We start from the raw sequence: 21,473 nt of genomic DNA, 5'->3' as shown, positions 1-21,473 counted from the left end.
AATATTCCAACTGTGTTAAAAATAAGGGCCCAATTGTTTACTGAAATTAAACTTATATTTAAAACCTTAGTGTTTTAATAAGTGCACACTGGAAATCATGCAACTATCTAAACCACCCTCCCTGGTGACATACAGTGGTGATACTTGGAGAAAAATATATTTTCAAACATCTTCTATTGTTTTACCTAAAAAGCTATATTCCTACATTTTCCCATGTTTAAAATTGGGCAATAACAACCATTTCCCGAGATACCAAAGTTTGATACAAACTAAAGACAAAAAGGTAAGAGAGGGCCGGTTTGAGGTCAGTTTTAAACTCGGATTTAAAGGATTAGTTTATGTAACGGGTCAAGTGTATTTTCCTAAATTGATCAGATTATGAATTTCTTAAAAAAAGAAAAGAAAGAAAGAAAATATTTTGGCGAGTTCTCTGGTGGTCTAATGGTTAGGACTCCACACTGCCGGGGCCCAGGTCGGATCCCTGGTTAGGGAACTAAGATCCCACAAGCCACTGCATGGCGCGGCCGGAAAAAAAAAGAAAGAAATATTTTAATTCTCGACATTGTTGGTGGGAGGCTTGCTTCAGGCAAGTGTTTCCTACCCCACAAAACTCCCAAAACAGGGGTACTGTCTGGACCTCTAGAACAACAAGGCAAAGAAGTAACGTCTCAATCCTCTACATAATTGGGGGGAAAATGCGTCGTTTCTACTGGTACTGGCTTCTCAGAAAAGAAAACGAATCGTTCAAAACTCTGGGAACTACAGAAGCAGAATCACAACTCAAGGGTGTCATGGAAGTTCTCCTGCTGGACCACCTTCAAGGCAGTCTAGACAGGTAGCAACATGGGGCTCGGTGTCAATACAGCACTGACAGAAAGCATGAGCTTCCTGCACTATTAAGGTTACACCCAACTAAGTTAACTCCTGCCGCGTGTCTTGCATCGCCAGCATATTCACTGTAAAACATGTAACAGACGCTTAAAATAGAAATTGAGATTATAGGCAATATTTTGGAAACCAGGTCTTCCTCAAGCTGTGGAAAAATCTGGGTGGCCCAGATTCCTTCCTTTCTTAAAATAAGACTGCTTGTCCTCCCACTCTAGCAAGAGGTGGAAATGTTTACATGGATACATCTGATGTGTTGACACAGCTCTTAGCAATAAGTCCTTCAAAAGGGCGATCTTTTCCTTCAGTTTCTGCAACAAAGCTCTGATTGTCACGGTAAGCTGAAAAGAAAAGAACACAGCCTGAGAATGCTAGTCCAGAGGTGTGAGGTCTCCTAAAAATATCATGTAAACGTTGCTTTACAAACTATGATTCAATCAAAGAAGGGCTGCAACGACAACCTCAGGGCTGTACGGAATCTTAACAGTCACTTGGGCCAGCCACCCACCTAATGCTCACACCCAGACCTATGACCTGACCAGCTGGTGAGCCGGTCCACACCTGAACCCTGACATTGACTGGAAACTGTCACTATGCCCTCACAATCAGCTGAATTCTGTCCCTTGAGCATCTACCCTCGGATCCTATTGGTCTACCTCGGAGCCACGCAGGAAACTGCATGTCCCCAGTCTTTGTTCACCAGCAAAAGCCCCACGGTTCCCTCAACCATGCTGCAAAGAACAAGACATCAAGTCCCACTGCCATCCCGGCCACTCCTCCCTAAACACACTGGTACACTTACAACCCCTTAAAAGTTTTATAGCGGGGTGTCCTTTTTATACAAGAGGAGTGTTGACCGCATGGGACTCTTTTTCCAGGAGGTGTGAATTTTCTCCAAGTTACAAACCCAGAGTAAAGTTTTGTTTGTGACTCTAAGTGCTGCCTTTTTAAAGGATGGTGGAGGGGTGGGGAGGAAGCCTCTTAGGAATTTAAAAATATGAAAAATAGAATCGCCCGTGTAAAGTAAACACAGTCAACCGCGGATATAATTGGAGATATGTTTAAAAAGGCACTCTCACAAGTTTGCTACCTTGTTAAAAGAAGCAATTATACAACTGCAGTGGAAGCAGGGGCTCTCTCCTTAGATTAGCAGGGTCACATAAGGAAAATACAGCGCAACAGCAGAGGCTGGCCAAGGGCTACACACATCAAGCAACCCTCAAAGGTATTAGCAGCCAAGAAAAATCTCACCTTAACTATTCTAATGCCCCTGGGAACCACAGAAAAACCACCCACAACGTTTATGGGGAAACGCCAAGGAAAGCAGATCCCTCCTCACTCAAGAAGTAAAGAGCAAAACAAACAAACAAACGAACAAAAGAACAACACACACACACACACACACACACACACACACACACACACACACACACACCAGGTCTAAGAAGAATCTACGAAATTAAAGATCAAAAAGCATTCAACAGATGAAAGAATATGTAGCCATTAAAAAGTATGACTGGGGACCTCCCTGGCGGTCCAGTGGTTGACACTCCATGCCTCCAATGCAGAAGGCGCTGGTTCAATCCTTGGTCGAGGAACTAAGATCCCACATGCGGCGCAGCATGGCCAAAAAAAAAAAAAAAAAAAGTATGACTGAAATCTATATTTGTTAACATAGAAAGATACCCATCATAATTTATTAAAAGAAAAAGAAATCAAGTCATAAAAAGAAGTGTCATCCACATAGAGAAAAAACAACCCAGGACCTAAAGACATCAAAACATCAAGGGTAGTTATCTCTAAGGAGTGGGATTTCTTAATATTTTATAAGAAAACTATTACTTTCATAATCAGAAGAAATGTCCCATTATGATAATTTAACAGAAGCTTTCCAAAGCACAGAAAAGGATGGAAAGCCTAATTCATATTTTAAGCTAACACAACCCTGGGAACAAGCGCTGACAGAGATAACAGAAAAAAAGAAACTACTCGCCAATCTCCCTTAAGGATTATAAATGTAAAAGTCTTTAAAAAATTTTAGCAAAGCAAATTCAGAATTACATTAAAAATGACAATATACCATCACCAAGTAGAATTTATCTGAGTAATTTAAGAATAGTTTGATGTTAGAAAATCTAATAATAAAGCTAACAGTGTTAATTACTAAAAACAGACTACACATATGATTAACACAGCATGGGAGAAATTAATTAAAAACAAAACAAAAACAAAGAAAACTAAAAATCAGTCAGTGCTGCCTTAACTACAATATTATTTAACTTTGGTCTAGAAGTTCTAACCCACATGATAAGACAAGTTAAAGAAATACATAAGGGCTGGAAAGAAGGAAATGAAATTATCATTATTTGCAGACGGATAACAGTCTGTTTGGGAAAGTTAAGAGGATCACCTAAAAGATGACTAGAAACATAAAGAATTCAGGATGGTGATTAATCACAAAACGAAAAAATCGAGGGCATTCCTAAATTCAAGTAATAGGGAGAACTTTTAAAAATTATTTTAAAACATCATTAACAATATCAACAAAATCTAAAAAATATCTAGCACAGTGCCTGGTGTATAGTAACTGCAGGAAATACTGCTGATGGAATGAGTGAAAGGAAACACTCAATACAGCAAAAATGTAAATGCTCCCCAGTTTAGTCTATAAATATACTACACATCTACCCAAAATCCTATTTGGAGTCCTTTTATTGGAGAGGAGATGGTAACTGAGGCACAGCACAAAATTCTTTTTTTTTTTTTTTTTTTGCGGTATGCGGGCCTCTCACTGTTGTGGCCTCTCCCGTTGCAGAGCACAGGCTCTGGACGCGCAGGCTCAGCGGCCATGGCTCACGGGCCCAGCCGCTCCACGGCATGTGGGATCTTCCCGGACCGGGGCATGAACCCGTGTCCCCTGCATCGGCAGGCGGACTCTCAACCACTGCGCCACCAGGGAAGCCCCCCAAAATTCTTTTTAATAAAGCTATGCAAAATTGCTCTAAAAGGAGGATAAATGAAGGGAAATATAGAAAGATCATGGATATGTGTAACTAAGGGGGCCTTAAACAACTAGATATTAAATCTTTACAAAAAACTACAAGAGTATGATGCTGGCAGTTACCAATGGCTTCATTAGTGCAACGGAACAGAAGGTCCAGAAACAGTGCAGTTGTGTAAGAACTTAGTGAATGAAATATGGACTATTTCATATTTGGGGGGGATTAATGATTTAGCAAATGAGAAAAAATTAGATGCCTACAATACACGAAATGAATTTCAAATATTATAAAGACTTATGTGTTTTAAAAAAAGATAAAAAAGAGGAAAATTTAGATTATTAGGCAAAGTACTTCTATAATCCCTGGGTGTGAAAGGCCTTTCTAAGCAGTATCTCCCCTTCTCCTATAAGAAAAGGCCATAAATAAAAAGTGATAATTTCAAATAAAATTTTTTAAAAGTGTATACATATATTTTAAAGTCATTTATAAAATCAAAATCCAAATTAATAGAAAAAATATTTGTACCAAATATGCCAGATCAAAGCTTAATCAAAGCTTAGTTAACATATATATAAGGAACACTTGGAAATTAAGAAATAATAAGCTAGGTTAAGGACATGTATATAACAGGCAATTCATAAAGGAAGAAATACAAACATCCAATAAATATATGAAAAGATGTTCAATGGCATAAGTGATTTTAAGAATGCATATTGGGCTTCCCTGGTGGCGCACTGGTTGAGAGTCCGCCTGCCGATGCAGGGGACACGGGTTCGTGCCCCAGTCTGGGAATATCCCGCATGCCGCGGGGCGGCTGGGCCCGTGAGCCATGGCCGCTGAGCCTGCGCGTCCGGAGCCTGTGCTCCGCAACGGGAGAGGCCACAACAGTGAGAGGCCCACGTACCGCAAAAAAAAAAAAAAAAAAGAAATATCAAATCACTATGCTGTATACCCAAAACTAATATAATATTGTAAGTCAATTATGCTTCAATTAAAAAAATGAAGACAATAAAACAACACTAAAATATTTTATCTCACTTATATAGGGTTGGCAAAAATTCAGAAAATTGACAGCGCCCTCTGCTGGCCAGGCTGTGAAGCCAAAGGTGACAACTCCTGTGGAGGGGAATTTGGCAACAGGTAAAAAAAAAATCACATATGCTCTGGTTCTGAGAATTCACCCTTAAAAGAACCTCCACAAATACAAATACAAAAAAAAAAAAATCACAAAGCTATTTATTGCAGCATTATTCATAACAGCAAAAGACTGGAAACACTCTAAATGCCCATTCTTAGGAGACAGGTTAATGAACTAGAGTATACACAACAGAGGACTATAAGGCCCTAAGAAAAACTGAGAAGATCTCAGTGCATTAATATCTCTATCATATATTATCACGTGAAAAGAGCAAGATACAAAAGAGTAACTTTTGTGTCAAAGGAACAGAAATGAGAATACACACACACACACACACACACACACACACCTGAATGCCTACTTCTGCAAGAAGTCACACAGGAAGAATTAATGAGAAATTAATTTTAAAAAAAGGTTACCTCTAAGAAGCAGGTGAAGAAGGCATGGAAAAGAGTGGGATGGGGACAAGACTTTGAGTATACCTTTGTATATAATACTGACTTTTGAACTATGTAAATGTTCTACATATTAAAAATTGTATCAGCAAGGGTAAGGAAGAAAAGCAAACCCTGAAAATGAATATCAATAGATACAAAGGAGAGCATAAGACACAGAAAAAAAAGAAACAATTCTAATAGCTTTAGAACAGAATAACCTCAGTATCCTTAGGGGGATATTCTAAATTAAAAAAAATAATAATAAAGACACAAACTCAAACTTTACTTATTGTCTGTAGTGGCCCTTGTGTAATGATTCTGAAACTACTTTCTATAAACTCTAAGAGAGACCAAATGAGCAAAAACATATCAATGCTTCTGGAAACCTGGGTTCTCACTGCAGGAGAAGGAAGGAAAATACTAATTTAGAATGGGGAAGTTACAAAGAAACCTGTGAATGTTGGATTAGAATCAAAAGTATTGGCATGGACTCACGGTTTTGTAAAAACCATATTTCCTCGCCAAATCCCACCATTGTTTTTTACAGCCCACAAGCGAAGGATGATTTTTTACATTTTTAAATGTAAAATGTAAAAAACCAAAAAAGTTTATTATCCTTTTGTCGAGAATGGGTACTCAAAGAGGTGAGAACTTGGCCTCTTGTCCTGCAAAGCCTGACAGATTTACCATCTGGGGGAAAGTGTGCCAACCTTGGAACTACGCTATGAAATTGTTAGAAACTTTTTAAGGTAAAGTAGGAGAAATTATAGAGATGTCATGCTTCATTTAGTCCTAGTGATTAAATAACTATTAACTGATTGGTTGTAATGTCAATTCGACATGTGTAAGCATAAAGGCCATTATACACACACATACACACAGAGTCAGAAAGGGGAGGGTTTTCAGACCTCAGAGCTCAAACAAATCATTTGAAGTACTCATTCCTGGTCTTACCTTGGTTGTATTTTCACCATTTCTTTCATACTGATTTCGTTGTTGAATTTTCTCAGCAATCTCTTGTGCAATTTGGCAGGTAGAATCGTAAGTGGAGAACCTGCATCAAAGTCATAAAGGGAGAAAAATGTTGAAGGTTCTTTAAAGGAAATTTCTGCATAATCTAAGTTTCAGTTTGTAATTCTAGTCACAAATGCAAACAGGAAGGGAGGATGAAAATTGTAAAAGTAATGGCAACAGGGGTTGAATGGTACTTAGTACAGGCTGGGCTCAATTCTCAAAGCTTCCTTTGTAATAACTCACTTAATCCACACAAGAACACTGGGAGGTGGGTCACCATCCCCATCATACATGTGAGAAAATGAGGCACAAAGAGGTAGAGCGACTTGCCCTATGGGTACCACCAGCTGCAAACCAAGGCTGCCTGGCCCTGAGCCTCTGCTCCTAGCCACTGTGCTATCTGACCGCTGATAAAGCATACAGATTCGTTCATTCACAAAACATTCAGCAAACATTTCTGGAGGGCCGCCTCTGTGCTGAGTACTGCTCCAGGCACTGGAGAATAGAGCAGGGAACAAAATGGACGAAGTCCCTGCTTTCAAGGAGTTTAGCGAAGGGAGAAAGGCATCAAACAAACCAAAACATAGTATGTCAAGTGTTGCTATGGGCTAAGAAGGAAAATAAAGCAGGATAAAGGGATGGAGAGTGGCAGGCCAGGTGAGCAGCTATTTGGGGAAGAGCTACACAGATCAGCAGGTAAGACGATGCTCTGGGGTCAAAGGACACACACCCACCTGACTCCTAAGCTTACCAGAATTCTCTCAAAGCCGGTCCTGAGCTTCTATTTGTTATTCAACAGTGTTGGGGGTTTTGAAGGATTCACAATCAATCCCCAATAGTCCCTTATTTTTTCCTTCGCTTACAGCCTTTTTATCTGTTTTACAGAAAATACTTAAGTGTGTACACACATTTCATCTCTCCTAAAGGCAGGGACTATGAATATACGATGAACCTATTTTCCAGGAGTGCCCAGTAAAAAATATTAAAATCTGCTGTTTAACCTAATGTTAAACACCAAGGCGGGAAAGCCACGGGGTGGGGTGGGGATGGTGGTGTGCTGAATTGGGCGATTGGGAATGACATGTGCACGCTGATGTGTATAAAATTGATGACTAATAACAACCTGCTGTATAAAAAAATAAATACAATTAAATTAAAAAATTAAAAAAAAACTAATACTAAACTTTCTTTGGGTTATTTGTATGGAAATATGTTAATATAAATGTTTCAGACATTACATGAAATTCCTAAAAATCTTATATGTTCTGGTATAATGTTATAAGTCATAATTCTAGTTATTACTTTAAAATGTATATCTCAGAAATAACTAAATTTCCTTGTCAATTGCATTATTATGAACTTTCATCAAATCTTTAACCGTGGTCATTTTTAAGTCTTTTGTCATTTACAGACAGTTCTGGGTGTACTCTGATGCTTTTGCAAAAATGTTCCTATAAAAGGGTTTCATCTTCAAGGAATTTATGGAAAAGACTCTGACAAGTACAGGTTTCTGGTAACTGACTATACTGCTGAACTGAATGAATAAGCATTTTCAGAACTCTAATGGAAAACTGATGAACTCATAAAAGTGTTAACAAAAGATCAAGATGAAAAAAGAATTAATTACATGGGACTGAGTGAACTGATGAGGATGATTATAATTTTTGTGACTTTGTTTGAATAAAAAAAATGTTACGTAAATTTATGTAAAAAGAACTTAATGTAAAACAACGCCACTCTTCTCACTTATTTTCTCTTGTTTTGGAAAATATAGATATTTTCTGTTAAAAACATGATTTATACTGACATGTAATAGGTTGATTATTGTTATTATAAATGAATTAATAAATATTTTTAAGTTTCAAAAAAATATTAAAATCTGTTTAACCTAATGTTCCAATTTTTGTCTGAAAAAATAAGCAATCCATTTCTTAAAATCTCTGAATTCCCACATATCACTTGAACAATGAGGGGACCTGGCAAATGTCTTTGAATGAAGGAAAAATAAACAATCTCCAGTCGTTTCCCTTAGGAGTCTTACTACAGTAATTACAGCTATGGCTAACAACTGAGTATCTGATCTGGGCCAGGTCCTATGCTAAGAGCTGTACATTTTAAATTTAATAAGGATCCGATGAGGTAGTGTAACTGAGCAGAACCCTATGGGGCCTTCCTGGAACAGACCCCCATCCCCTTGTCCTCCTCCTGCCTCCCGTCTATAGAAAAGCTTTAGTCTCCTAGGGCTTCCCTGAGTTCCAAAGAGTAAATTTAATCAGAGAAGTGAGAAGCAGGAAAACAGTCAAGCAAAACAAAATAATAATAGTTTAGCCACTAAAGTCAAGGACCTTTGGTTACTCCTCAAGGGCTGTAGATAATATTCTGAGCCGTGTCCTTTGAGCTGCTTTGCAGATACCGAAACCCCCGCCGGGTGGGAGAAGTAACTGTATGCTGCCCAAAAGGCACGTAGACCCCAGACCAACGGGAAACAGAAAGTGACTCCCAATTACCCCTCCACCAACCAATCAGAAGAGTGTCCACGAGCTGATCACGACCCCACAAAGCCCCTCCCTCACCCGTTTTTTTTTTTTTTTTTTTGCGGTACGCGGGCCTCTCCCTGTTGTGGCCTCTCCCGTCGCGGAGCGCAGGCTCAGTGGCCATGGCTCACGGGCCCAGCCGCCCCACGGCATGTGCGATCTTCCCGGACCGGGGCACGAACCCGTGTCTGCCGCATCGGCAGGCAGACTCTCAACCACTGCGCCACCAGGGAAGCCCCCCCCCCCCCCGCCCTGTCTTTAAAAACCTTTCCCTGAAGGCCGTCAGGGAATTCAGATGTTTTAAGCACTAGCACTAGACTCCTTGCTTGGTGCTCTGCGATAAACGCTGCACTTTCCTTCACCCCAACATTGTATCAGTAGATTGGCTTTGCTGCATGCCGGCGAGTCAACCCAAGTTTGGTTCGCTAACAGTAGGATCCTTGGCAACTCACCGCTATAATCTAAAGTAGCATCATTCATATACATATACATATATTCATGCATCCCAAAAGACAGCAGGTGATATAAGACAATACACAATTAAGAAAGTAGGAGGGGAGACTTCCCTGGTGGTCCAGTGGTTGAGAATCCGCCTTCCAACGCAGGGGATGCGGGTGCGACCCCTGGTCAGGAAATTAAGATCCCACATGCCGTGGGGAAGCTAAGCCCGTGGGCCAACAACTAAGACGTGAGGCAGCCAAAAGTAAATACATAAATATTAAAAAAAAAAAAAAGAAAGAAAGAAAGAAAAAGAAAGTAGGAGGGAGGCTGATAAGAAAAACTGGGTCCTGGTCTCAGCTTTGCCACATTTTCCTCTTTTTCCCTGCATGTTGTCATCTATGAAAAGAGGTTCTGAGGTCTGGCTCTGTGGTCCCAGACCACACGTATGAAAATCAATAACAAGGTACAACACACCTCCTGCCAAACGCGGAGTATAAATGGCGAGTGCATATTTCCGGAGTTCGGAAATGAGAGAAATTACTGTTGGCCGAGACAGATCTGATAAGGCTGGGCCAAGAGGTTACACCTTGGGCTGAACCACAAGGTCAAAGCAGGCCTCTCACTCCCACAAGAGGGAGGAGCACATTCTAGACGAGGTGAGAGGCACAGGGAACAAGCAAAGATGAAAGGGAGGGTAGGAGCCTGGCACGGTCGGCTGAGTGATGGTCCTGGGTAGGAGGGTAAAGTATAAAATGGTACTGATGAGTCGAAGCTAGTTTCTGCAGAGCCTTGAACAGCAGGACAAGCTTTGACTTTTAGCAGAGAATTTGAGAGGTGCAGAGGATACTTGTACACATAGAGTGAGGCCCGGAAGAGGTTACACGAAACGCTGATGCCCAGACCCCAGATGTCTTCCTTATAATCCTCACGCTTTCATTTGAGCTCTAAAGAGCATTTCGGAAGCTTTGCTACACAGTTGAATCACCAGAGAAGACCTAAAAAAAAAAAAAAAAAAAATCCTGGCTCCTACCCCAGGCATCATTCTGATTGAATTGGCACGGGGTTTGACCTGGACGTGAGGAGTTGTAAAGTTCCCCAGGTGATTTCAATCTGTAGCAAAGCTTGCGAACCACTGGCCTAGCTGTAATGGGCAACCTCATGATGGCATCAAGCACACAGGTACCTAAAATACTAGTTTAGGAAAAGTAACCTGAACTCCACGTACATAAATCATTGGGGGGATGAGAGAAGAGTGGCTAGAGATCAGTAGAAGACTTCTCCAGCCATTCAACGCAGTAACCAGCCACCAATATTTACTCTCTGTAAGCCATAAGGCTATAAAGGATTGGGCTACGGCAGAAAAGAAAAGAAAAAAAAAATACTGGAGATGAGTGAACAATCTGATAGGAAGAGTGAGGAAAAAGGAGATGATTAGAGTTTTAAGGCCCAAGAGGATGGTGATGCCATGACAGAGGCTGTGGAACTGGAACAGAGAGAGAAAAGTGGTAAAGCTGATTAACTTTAGCAAAGAACCCATTCAGAGACAGTCACCACCGGCTGTTTCTATTACACAGTGAGCTTACCACTGGCTTTGATATGCCATTAAGAGAGTAACAGCCATATTCCATTTCTAAACAGTAGAACGCTACTCAGGAGTAAAGCATCACTGAGCTATGCTATTTCAATAGCAGGAGAGCAAAGCTGTAGTCAAGTCTGTTTTATAGATTTTTCCAAGTCCTATTCCATACTCCTTTCTGCTCCCGTGAGCAGCAACCTACTTTGCAAGGAAGCTGACCTAGCACAGCACAGTCCCTCATTGTTTCACTTTCAACAAATGAGAAAGCTGCTGAGTCAAACTACTTGAGAGGAACAGGAGAACTTATCAGCGCTTTTTCAACATTAACTGTGGAAGAGGCCCAGGGTTCAGTGATAGCTTCTACCAACCTAAATGGATACCCTGGGGCCTCTACCTTATTGCTAAGCTTTATTTCCTACCTTATGTGTAAAATGAGGGAGTTAGCTTCCAGGAAGTGGAGGGCAACTTAGCCCTTGGACCCAGTAGTTCCACTTCTAGGGAGTGAGTCAAGGAAATCAGAGATGGAACAAAAGGGCAGTCTTTGTAATTAAAAAAAAATAAAACCCAAAAAATCCCTAACATTTTTTAAAGGGTACAAAGAGGGGAATGATTAAATCATAGTGCATCATGGTCATTCATACGATGCACTATTAAGCACCATTAAAATTGTGTCTTCAGGGCTTCCCTGGTGGCGCAGTGGTTGGGAGTCCGCCTGCCGATGCAGGGGACACGGGTTCGTGCCCCGGTCCGGGAAGATCCCACATGCTGCGGAGCGGCTGGGCCCATGAGCCATGGCCGCTGAGCCTGCGCGTCTGGAGCCTGTGCTCCACAGCGGGAGAGGCCACAACAGCGAGAGGCCCGTGTACCGCAAAAAAAAAAAAAAAAAAAAAAAAAAAATTGTGTTTTCAGTGAATATTTAATGATATGGAGGAATGTTCCCTGTTTTGTAAAATATACAGGGGTGTGTGTATATGTATACACACATATATATTATACAAAGTAATAAATTCATTTTAAAAATCAACAGTGCCAGGCTTCCCTGGTGGCACAGTGGTTGAGAATCCGCCTGTCAATGCAGGAGACACGGGTTCGAGCCCTGGTCCGGGAAGATCCCACATGCCGCGGAGCAACTAAGCCCGTGCACCACAACTACTGAGCCTGCGCTCTAGGGCCCACGAGCCACAACTACTGAAGCCCGTGCCTAGAGCCCGTGCTCTGCAACAAGAGAAGCCACCGCAGTGAGAAGCCCGCGAGTAGCCCCCGCTCGCCACAACCAGAGAAAAGCCCACGCGCAGCAAAAAAGACAGAGCGCAGCCAAAAATTAATTAATTAATTTAAAAAAAATCAACAGTGGCAATTATTCCAAATGATAAGAGTTAAAGATGGGGGTTTTTTCCTTTGCAAATTTTCAATATTTTCTAAATTTTCTATCGGGGTGTTAAAAATATGGTGGAAAAAAATTAGTGTTAAATCAATTAAGCCATTGGCCCAGATAATCTAGATCCCAGGTAGATTAACTCTGATTTTTCAAAGTTAATCTCTTAATATCCAGACTATCTGCAACTTAAACAATAAACTATGTTACAAGTACTAATATGACATATTCTCCAAAAGAACCGTGTTGAGCTATAGCATTTTTAATTAGTAAACAAAAAGCTCAAGTCCAATACGCTATAGGAATAGGTTCCTCGTATCATAACTTGTGTCTTTCATCATTCAGTCAGTCCTTGGGACTTCACTGTTGAATAAAAGGCCCTTATCACCTATTGTTTTACTGCAGAAGTTGCTGCCATAGGAAGTCTTCGTGGTACTAAAATACCTTATCAACGGCATAATTTCCCTCCCAGATTCCTCTAAGTTTTTTGAAGGGCCCACAAGATCTAGATGCTAGCGCCAACTGGTTACTAACTCGCTGATGACCATGAATTCTGAACCTCGGTTTCTCCACCTGGGAAATAAGAAGGTTCACCAGATACACTGGCGTTCCACAAAAAGGTCACTCCGACTTCACTTTCGCAGGAGTCCAGGGAAGCCTGCATCAGCCATCTCCACAACCACGATGGGCGGGAATCCGGGAGATGCAGCCAAGAAGGGCTAAAGGAATGCTCAGAGATTCGGCACTGGAACTCAGCTCCTCAGGGGTCCGCCGGGTCTCCCGCCCCGGCCACCCCTGTCCAGACCGAGGGTGTCGGGATGCGGCAGAGCCCAGCCCCTCAAACCCCGTCCCCGGCAGCAGGGGAAGGGGTCTTGCTCCCCTCCCCTCATCCCGAAAGGCCTCCAGCCCTAATGCCTAGCGACCGCCCGCTCCCCAGCAGCACGGCCTCCCCCGGGACGGTCCGCGTGCAGCCTCCCTCTCCCCGGGCTCACCAGGGGTCCGGGGCCATGGTGCAGTCTCCACCCACTCCTCGGACACTTCCTGCTCGCAACAGCTGACTACGGCGGCCCGCGCGGCTCACACCCCGCGGCTCGACCCGTGCGCGACGGGAACCTGAAGTTTGCACAGTGAATATACGTACCCCAAGGCCTCCAAACTGTGATGAAGAAAGGAAAGCGCTCCCCCGGGGAACTGTAGGTTGGAGCAATCGGGTCCCACTAAGAGATGCGAACAGTTGGGTGCAATAAAAATAAAATTGTTTTTGAACAAAATCTAAGCATTTTTCCCAGGTAGGTGGGAGCCCCTCAAGACCTCTAGCAGTTACTTAACATTTTATCCTGCTTAAAACAAAAATAAACAAACAAACAAAAAATGGATTGTGGTGATAGTTGCACAACTATATAAATTTACTAAAGCCCACTTTAAGTAAATTCTCTATATAATTTATACCTCAGTATAGTTAAAAAAAAACCCTTTTTGTCCTGCTTCAAACAAGGGACCCAAAGAAGTATCAATTATATATTGTCTTATAGCAGCCTTCCCATCAGAGGCAATTCTTCAATTCTTCAATGCCATTAGGTGCTTGATTATATAGTTACCCCAAAGGTCACACACTCTTTACATGGGACAGGAGGGGATTAGTTCTGTGCATTTAGTGCCCCTTAAATTTCCAGAGAAATACTAGAAGGTAGAAAGAACGGCTCTTTCCGTTTGCAAGAGAGCAAAAGGACTCGAACTCCTTCGGCTGGGTTTCAGCGCAGGCGTTGATCTGGCGCGCATGCGCAAGTCCGTTACCACAACGACCGGAAGACGCTGCACCTCTGGAGGCTGAGAGTAACGTGAGCGGAGTCTCCGGGTGATGGAGACCCAAACTTCGCCCAAGGATGAGGTGGCTGAGGTGGCCGAGCTGGAGCTTGAGGCCGTGATCGGATTCAATGGTGAGACCCAGAGCACGTCTGGGTTGGGCGGTTTAGGAACCCCAGGGACACGTAGTGCAAACAGGGAGAGTGAGACCCCAGGTAGCACCTGCAAGGCAGCTTGGGACGCTGGCATGAGCGAAGCACTGGGGACCCAGAGACCTCCTCCTCCCCAAAAGTCTTAGAGAGTCACATTCTCACTCCAAGCCTCAAAGAACGGGATGGGTTTTGCCTAAAAGGAACGAAATGCCTCCTCCTCCTTAAGGATAAGTAAGTGTGACTTGAAAGCCTTCTCCCACTAGTCAGCTCTCCCCTGGCTCTAAGCCCCACACAACCCGCAATACTGCCTGCCCCTCGGTAACCACCTACAGAATCCGTGTAGGCCCCTGGGACCACCTTCTGATGTACTAATGAGAAGGGGCTGGGGGGGGAGGAGGGATTCTAATGGTGAGGATTTCAGTCCACGACAGAAGGCGAAGAGGACGCCAGGGGGAGCTGGAGAGGAGAGATGCTTTGGTCAGAGGAGGCCTGGTTGTTCTGCCTAAATCTGACTTATGACCCCCTCCTATTTGCAACATGAAGGGGGGAAATGCTGTTTGGTTTTCTGAGAAGGATGAAAACAAGCAATGGGTTGCATTTTTTAAAAAGCAAACTTTTTATGGCTGAATAATATTCCATTGTATATATGTGCCACATCTTCTTTATCCATTCATCTGTCGATGGACTATGACTCAGCCATAAAAAGAAACGAAATTGAATTATTTGTACTGAGGTGGATGGACCTAGAGTCTGTCATACAGAGTGAGGTAAGTCAGAAAGAGAGAAACAAATACCGTATGCTAACGCACATATATGTAATCTAAAAAAAAAAAATGGTACTGATGAACCTAGTGGCAGGGCAGGAATAAAGAAGTAGACATAGAGAATGGATTTGAGGACACAGTGGGGAGGGGAAGCTGGGGCAAAGTGAGAGTAGCATTGACATATATACACTACCAAATGTAAAATAGTTAGCTAGTGGGAGGCAGCAGCATAGCACAGGGAGATCAGCTAGGTGCTTTGCAATGACTTAGAGTCATGGGATAGAGGCTCAAGAGGGAGGGGATATATGTATGCATACGGCTGATTGACTTCGTTGTACAACAGAAACTAACACAGTATTGTGAAGCAATAAAGATCTATTTTTTTTAAAAAAGCAAACTTTTAAAAAAGTGCATTGTGATGCCTGAAATCTTTAAAATTGTGGTAATGTGGACACAGAACAATCAATGGCTAAAGTGTTAGCACATTCTAGGACTTGGCTCTTGAGTCTTCGTTTTAGGTTAACAGTCTCTGATAGAAAGTGGGCATTTAGTGCATCCAGATACTGGCCCTCTTTAGAGCTGATCACCAGGTCATTGGTAAAGGATGTGGATGACTTGCTATGAGGGCAAAGGGTCACAATGGTGACCAGCAGAGAGCCCTGCTACTGAATTTGTGCTGTTTTGTGGCACTCAAAGACCAAATATATGGTCAATTATACCTCAGTGTCTCCCATGGCAATTATCTCGGCCTTTCAAAATTGAATAAAATTAATTGAATTGTTTCTACCTTCTTGATTTTGTGACAATTTATATTTTTTCAGAGTCAAATATGCATTTATCTAGAACTACTCTATGCCAAATAGTATGCTGTGCACTGAGAATACAGTGTAATACAGGGGTAAATCCATGGCCATACTTAAGAACAAGAATTTAGAAAATTGGAAAAATACAGCGAAACGGAAAAAAAATCAGCCATCATTGCATTTCCTAAAGATATCACTGTTAAACTTTTGGTATGATCCTTTGAAATATACATTGACATATAAATTTTTTCCACAAAAGTGGTCTCATGCTGATATATTCTCTTATAATCAGATTTTTTTCCACCTAGGATGCCATGCAAATCTTTCCTTAGCAGTAAATATACTCTATGCCATAATTTTAATATAATATTCTGTTACATAGATATGCCCCAATTTATTTAACCAATGTCCTGTTTTTAAAAATTTAGTATAACTTACATTTTTTTGCATTTATTTTTAAATGCTACAAAGAACATCTGCATAGCTAAATCTTTTAACTCTTTAACTTTTTCCTTGGCATAAATTCTGAGTACATCTTAAAGATTTTTGATGTATCCTCCAAATGCCATACAAAATGTATACCAAAAAGACATATATGCGAATGGTTATAGTAGCATTATTTCAAATAGCTAAAAACTACAACCAAAATGTCCATCAAAAGTAGAAAGGACTAATAAATTGGTATATTCATAGAATGGATTACTCTGAAGCAATGAAAAAGAATGAACTACATACAGAGGGCAGAAAAATCTGTCCGCGGTTGGCAGAACTCACGGATGCCGAGGGACGACTGTACTACACACATCTATGTAAGGAACTCGCGCATCCGCGTGTTTTGGTATCCGCGTGTTTTGGTATCCGCGGGGGTCCTGGAGCCAATCCTTCACCGATGCAGAGGGACCACTGTAGTGCTACACGCAACAATGTGGATAGATTTCACAAACATAATGTTGAATGAAAAAAGCCACATGTGAATAGCAATTAAAAAGAAAAAATGTTAGGGGCTTCCCTGGTGGCGCAGTGGTTGAGAGTCTGCCTGCCGATGCAGGGGACACGGGTTCGTGCCCTGGTCCGGGAAGATCCCACATGCCGCGGAGCGGCTGGGCCCGTGAGCCATGGCCGCTCAGCCTGCGCGTCCGGAGCCTGTGCTCCGCAACGGGAGAGGCCCCAACAGTGAGAGGCCCACGTACCGCAAAAAAAAAAAAAAAAAAAAAAAAATGTTAAACTACCAAGAAGTAAACAAAATAAATGTGTGAGATCTTTATGAAGAAATATTAGAAATGCCGCCAGGGAGCATAAAAGGAGACTTCATGGAAAAACATACCCTGCTTTTAGAAAGGAAATATAATGTATTATTATAAAAACTGTTTTCCTTAAATTAATCTATACATTTAATGCCACTCCCCTAAATACAAACATGAGTTTTTCAAGTACTCAAGCTGACTTTAAAGTGTATATTGTAAAATAGATATGAAAAATAACCAAAACAATTCTGACCAAAGATGAGTAACAAGGGAGGACTCATGTCTATTTCATATTAGAACATATTACAAAGATTTATAATTGTTGAGGTGGTTCTTGGCAAATATCTGGAGGATTGGGGTCTCACTATGAGAAGTCCTGGGATTCTTCAGCCTGCCAGAGACTTAGAACGAAAACCCCAATTTTTATCTTTACCAAACTTCCGCCCAAGGTAGTGAATTCACGTTCTCCCTATGGCTATGCGCTCACCCAGACAGGCTTCTCCTGCTTCACGTGCTCTGTGCTTATCAGAATTACAGACACTGGACCTAGGTCTGAAGTGAGGTTCCTGGACCAGCAACAGCAACACCAGCATCACTTGGGAGCTTGTCGGAAACGCAGTATCTCGGCCCCTCCCCAGACCTAAAATCAGAATCTGCATTTTAACCGGAGCCCCTGGGGACTTTTATGCACCTTAAAGTTTGAGAAGCTTATATATTATTAGACCAACCTTCTTGTCAGTGGAATAAAATTACCTATCACCCCTCCCTGACACACACACACACACACACACACACACACACACACAACACACACACATTTTAGTTGAACTAAGGCTTATTTCAAAAGCGTTCTTTTGTGCTCAATTTAAATAAAAACCACCAGCCACTTCTGCCCCTGACTTATTTTTTAATTTTTAGTCCTATTTTTAATCTCTCTTTTAGGACATGTCCCCGCTGGTCTAAAATGCCATCCCGACCAGGAGCATCTGGTTTATCCTCTGGGTTGCACCATCCTCATTCAGGCACTAAATACTCAGGAACAGAATTTCCTACACGGTCATGGCAACAATGTCTCCTGTGTGACCATCTCCAAGAGCGGAGTTTACCTTGCTTCTGGACAAGTCACATTCATGGGCTTCAAGGTGAATAAACTAAAAAATCATTCATTCTCAGTAGATTTAGCAGTGCCTCCCAAGAAAAACTGCCCACTTCAGAATAGCTCTGTGCTACCCTGTTTACACCCTTCCTCCTCTTCCTTTGAACCCTCTCGGAACTCATTTTCATCCTATCAGGCTGAGAGCGGAGGAACCTGGTGGTTTTATACCCGATGGTGCAACTTGTGACCGGTAATGCTCAGAAACAAACGTCCCTGATTACAACTGTGTCCATCTTGTTGCTGTCGTGTTTGTAAGACCTGCTCTAATTTCTAGAAAAGTGACGAATGATTATTTCTCACCGAGAGGGGTAGCTATCTCTTGCAGTTCTTTCAAAGGCTGTCTGTGATCTGACAGTGTATTCTTGCCCCCAGGCGGATATCATTTTGTGGCATTATAAGAAAAGGGAGCTGATTGCTCGGCTATCGCTTCACAAGGGCAAAATTGAAGCTCTCGCCTTTTCACCAAATGATTTGTATTTGGTATCACTAGGAGGCCCAGATGATGGAAGGTAATGAACTAAGCATACTTACCTATTTTCCGCCCTGCATATTTCTAGATGTGTTAAGCACCCTCTCCTTTTTAACATTCTCTGTTTGCCCATCTATAGAGCGTGTGTGGTGTGAAAACGCTATGACGAAAATATTATGGGATGCTGATTCTCAAGCCTGGCAGTGCATTGAAATCAACTGGGAGTTTTAGAAAATTACTGAGGGTTGGCTCCACCTTCAGAGACTTTGACCACTCGGCCTTAAGAGTTAGAAAGACTTCCCAGGTGATTCTAATGTGCAACTAAATCGAGAACCGTTGCTGTAAAAGATGACATCATCTTGTCACCATAATTCTCATCATAGACAACAGCTAATTTTTTTTATTGAGCACTTACTATGGGACAGGTGTGTGCTGAGTCACTTGACTTCATTATCTCATTTAAGCCTCATGACAACTCCGTGAGGTGGGAGCTATTGGGACCATATGACTGATGAGGAACTAAACTCACCAGCTGCTAAGTAGCAGAGCTGGGGGACAAACCCTGGCAGTGTGACTCCAGAGGTGGCATTTTAAATTTTTTAACTTGCCTCACCAAGACATGATCTTGGCGCTCAAGGATCTCACAGTCAAGTTTAGTAGGGAGAGAATACATACAAATGAAATTGTGGGGGGAAAAGTATTTCAAAGCATTATATTAGGAATAAAAATCAATGTAGTACCTATTCCTGTGTTAATGCTAAAGGAACATCATTTATAGAAGAAAAATAACACCTGAGGTTTGTGTAGGATTTAATACTTTGGTGCACTTTCACAGATATTTTCTTGTTTGAGATCCACAGGTTAATTACAATGGAAATTTACATCTGTGTGTAGTTGTATATTGACCGTTCTCTTAATATATAGCAAATCAACAAAATCATCACGAGATTTCCTCCTTTCACGGTCATTCTCTTGCCATGTAAATAATCAGACTTCCCTGGCTTATCCCCATTTGACTGTTTTGGGTTTTTTTTTTTTGGTAAGAAATGCATCCAGAAATCAGCTATTAACATTCTTAGCTCAACTTAAGGCAGTTGTTCTCAATCTTGCGTGCACATTGAAATCGCCTGAGGAAATAAGACCCCTGATGCCTGGGTCCCAGCCCCAGAGGATTTTCAAGCCTGGCAATTATCACCCCCCACCCCCAGACCCTGCTGAAGAGTTGCTAAGGCTAGGCCTTGGGGGGAGAATAAAACGGCTCCTTAACCGAGACTAATCTGCAAAACTGTCATCTCCTCTGTAATCTTAAGCTTGATTTTAGGCTAGCGAAGATTTGCTTACCGAAAACTGGAGATGTTGAGAAAAACATTCTCAAGAAAGTTTCTTCTCGAAAGAAAAACAAATTTTGCTGTACTAGGAAAATGCAACATGCCCATCCCTGAATAGTCACGGTGGTGAAGAGCATGGGGTCCTGTTGATTGCTTCTGTATAGTCATGGGTCAACCCTGACCGTGTAGGAGGGTCCATTCTACCCAAACCACCTGGCATCTCCACAGAGGGGGAGAAACAGAAGGGATGCTGGGAACCAGAGTGGACACTCTAGAATTTGCATATGCATACATTTTGAATATTTTGTAACCTATCTGCGAAGCTTTTGCATTAATGTTATTGTACTATCAGTGTTGTACTACAACCTGCTTTTGACTAACTTTATACCAAGGATATCTTCTATGTGTATATATGTAGACAATACCTATCGCTCTTGGCAGCAACTGTATGCTATTCAATTGTATGGATATGCTGGAATTTATTTGGCCAGCTATCTATGTTGGTGCCTTTTATTTATTTTTAAATCTTAAAATTGTTTTTGAAAAATTAAAGCTATCCCTGTTCATGGTTTACAAAGCAAGTGTGTTGTCCTACTATGCAGAAGGATTCAAAATTTGTATCCCCTCCACCATGAAGAGTTCTACTGTCCAGAGGCACTTGGATTCTTTTTTTTTTTTTACAGCCCTATTGAGATACATTTCACATACCATGAAATCCACCCATTCAAGATGTACAGTCAGGTGGTTTTTAGTATAGTGGTTAGTTGAGTGGGTTTGTTTGGTTTTTTTTTTTTGCCTGAATACTTCCCCAAGGACAATTTTTACGAGTTATATTGTGCAACCTTTGCCACAAAGGTTTTAGACCATTTTCAACACCTCAAAAAGAAACCCAGTGCCCATCAGCCATCACTCCCAACTCCTGCTCCACCACTGCCCCTGCCCCAGCCTCAGGCAACCACTAACCTACTTTCTGTGTGTATAGATCCGCCTGCTCTGTATGTTTCACATAAATGAAATAATACAATATGCGGCCTTTTGTGACTGTTTTCACGTTGTGTGGATATACCACATGTTCCTTACCCATTCATTAATGTATAGACTTCTGGGTCATTTCCACTTTTAGGCTACTATTAATAATGCTGTTAGCAACATTTGCGTACAAGATTTTGTGTGGATGGACATTTCTATTTCTCTTGGGTATGAGGTTTTAACAGTCTTTTTTGACATTGGTTCCTCTAGTTTTTTACAACTTTTAAGTGACACGCATCTCAATTTTTCCACGTTAGGTGGTATCTATCAACTTCCTACTAAGAAAAAGAATTCATAGCTCTTATACTATCTCCTTCCCCCTT

At 41.7% G+C, this 21,473-nt stretch overlaps 2 protein-coding genes across 3 annotated transcripts in view; one reads left to right on the top strand and one right to left on the bottom strand.

Annotated features, from left to right (window-relative positions):
* STX8 (syntaxin 8) overlaps positions 1-13,456 on the bottom strand; it is a 237,998-nt gene extending 224,542 nt beyond the window's left edge. Inside the window, exons 1-3 of one of the 2 annotated variants that reach the window (XM_079903517.1) lie at positions 13,395-13,456; positions 6,417-6,516; positions 1,132-1,226 (exon numbers count right to left, since the gene is read on the bottom strand). In XM_079903517.1, coding sequence (XP_079759643.1) covers positions 1,132-1,226; positions 6,417-6,516; positions 13,395-13,411 — 212 coding nt within the window. In that variant the 5' untranslated portion in view covers positions 13,412-13,456. The remainder of the gene's footprint in view (positions 1-1,131; positions 1,227-6,416; positions 6,517-13,394) is intronic. The other variant, XM_079903516.1, reaches the window with a different exon arrangement.
* A 706-nt stretch (positions 13,457-14,162) lies between these two features.
* The window catches only part of CFAP52 (cilia and flagella associated protein 52), a gene marked incomplete at its 3' end in the record, with an annotated part of 33,543 nt that continues 26,232 nt past the window's right edge, over positions 14,163-21,473 (top strand). The window contains exons 1-3 of the mRNA XM_079904974.1: positions 14,163-14,339; positions 18,111-18,310; positions 18,697-18,833. Coding sequence (XP_079761100.1) covers positions 14,261-14,339; positions 18,111-18,310; positions 18,697-18,833 — 416 coding nt within the window. The 5' untranslated portion in view covers positions 14,163-14,260. The remainder of the gene's footprint in view (positions 14,340-18,110; positions 18,311-18,696; positions 18,834-21,473) is intronic.

This window comes from Stenella coeruleoalba, assembly GCF_951394435.1.
Source record: "Stenella coeruleoalba genome assembly, chromosome: 19".
NCBI lineage: Eukaryota > Metazoa > Chordata > Mammalia > Artiodactyla > Delphinidae > Stenella > Stenella coeruleoalba.
Note: the sequence above shows the minus strand (reverse complement) of the source record. Positions and strands in the feature narration are given on the sequence as shown.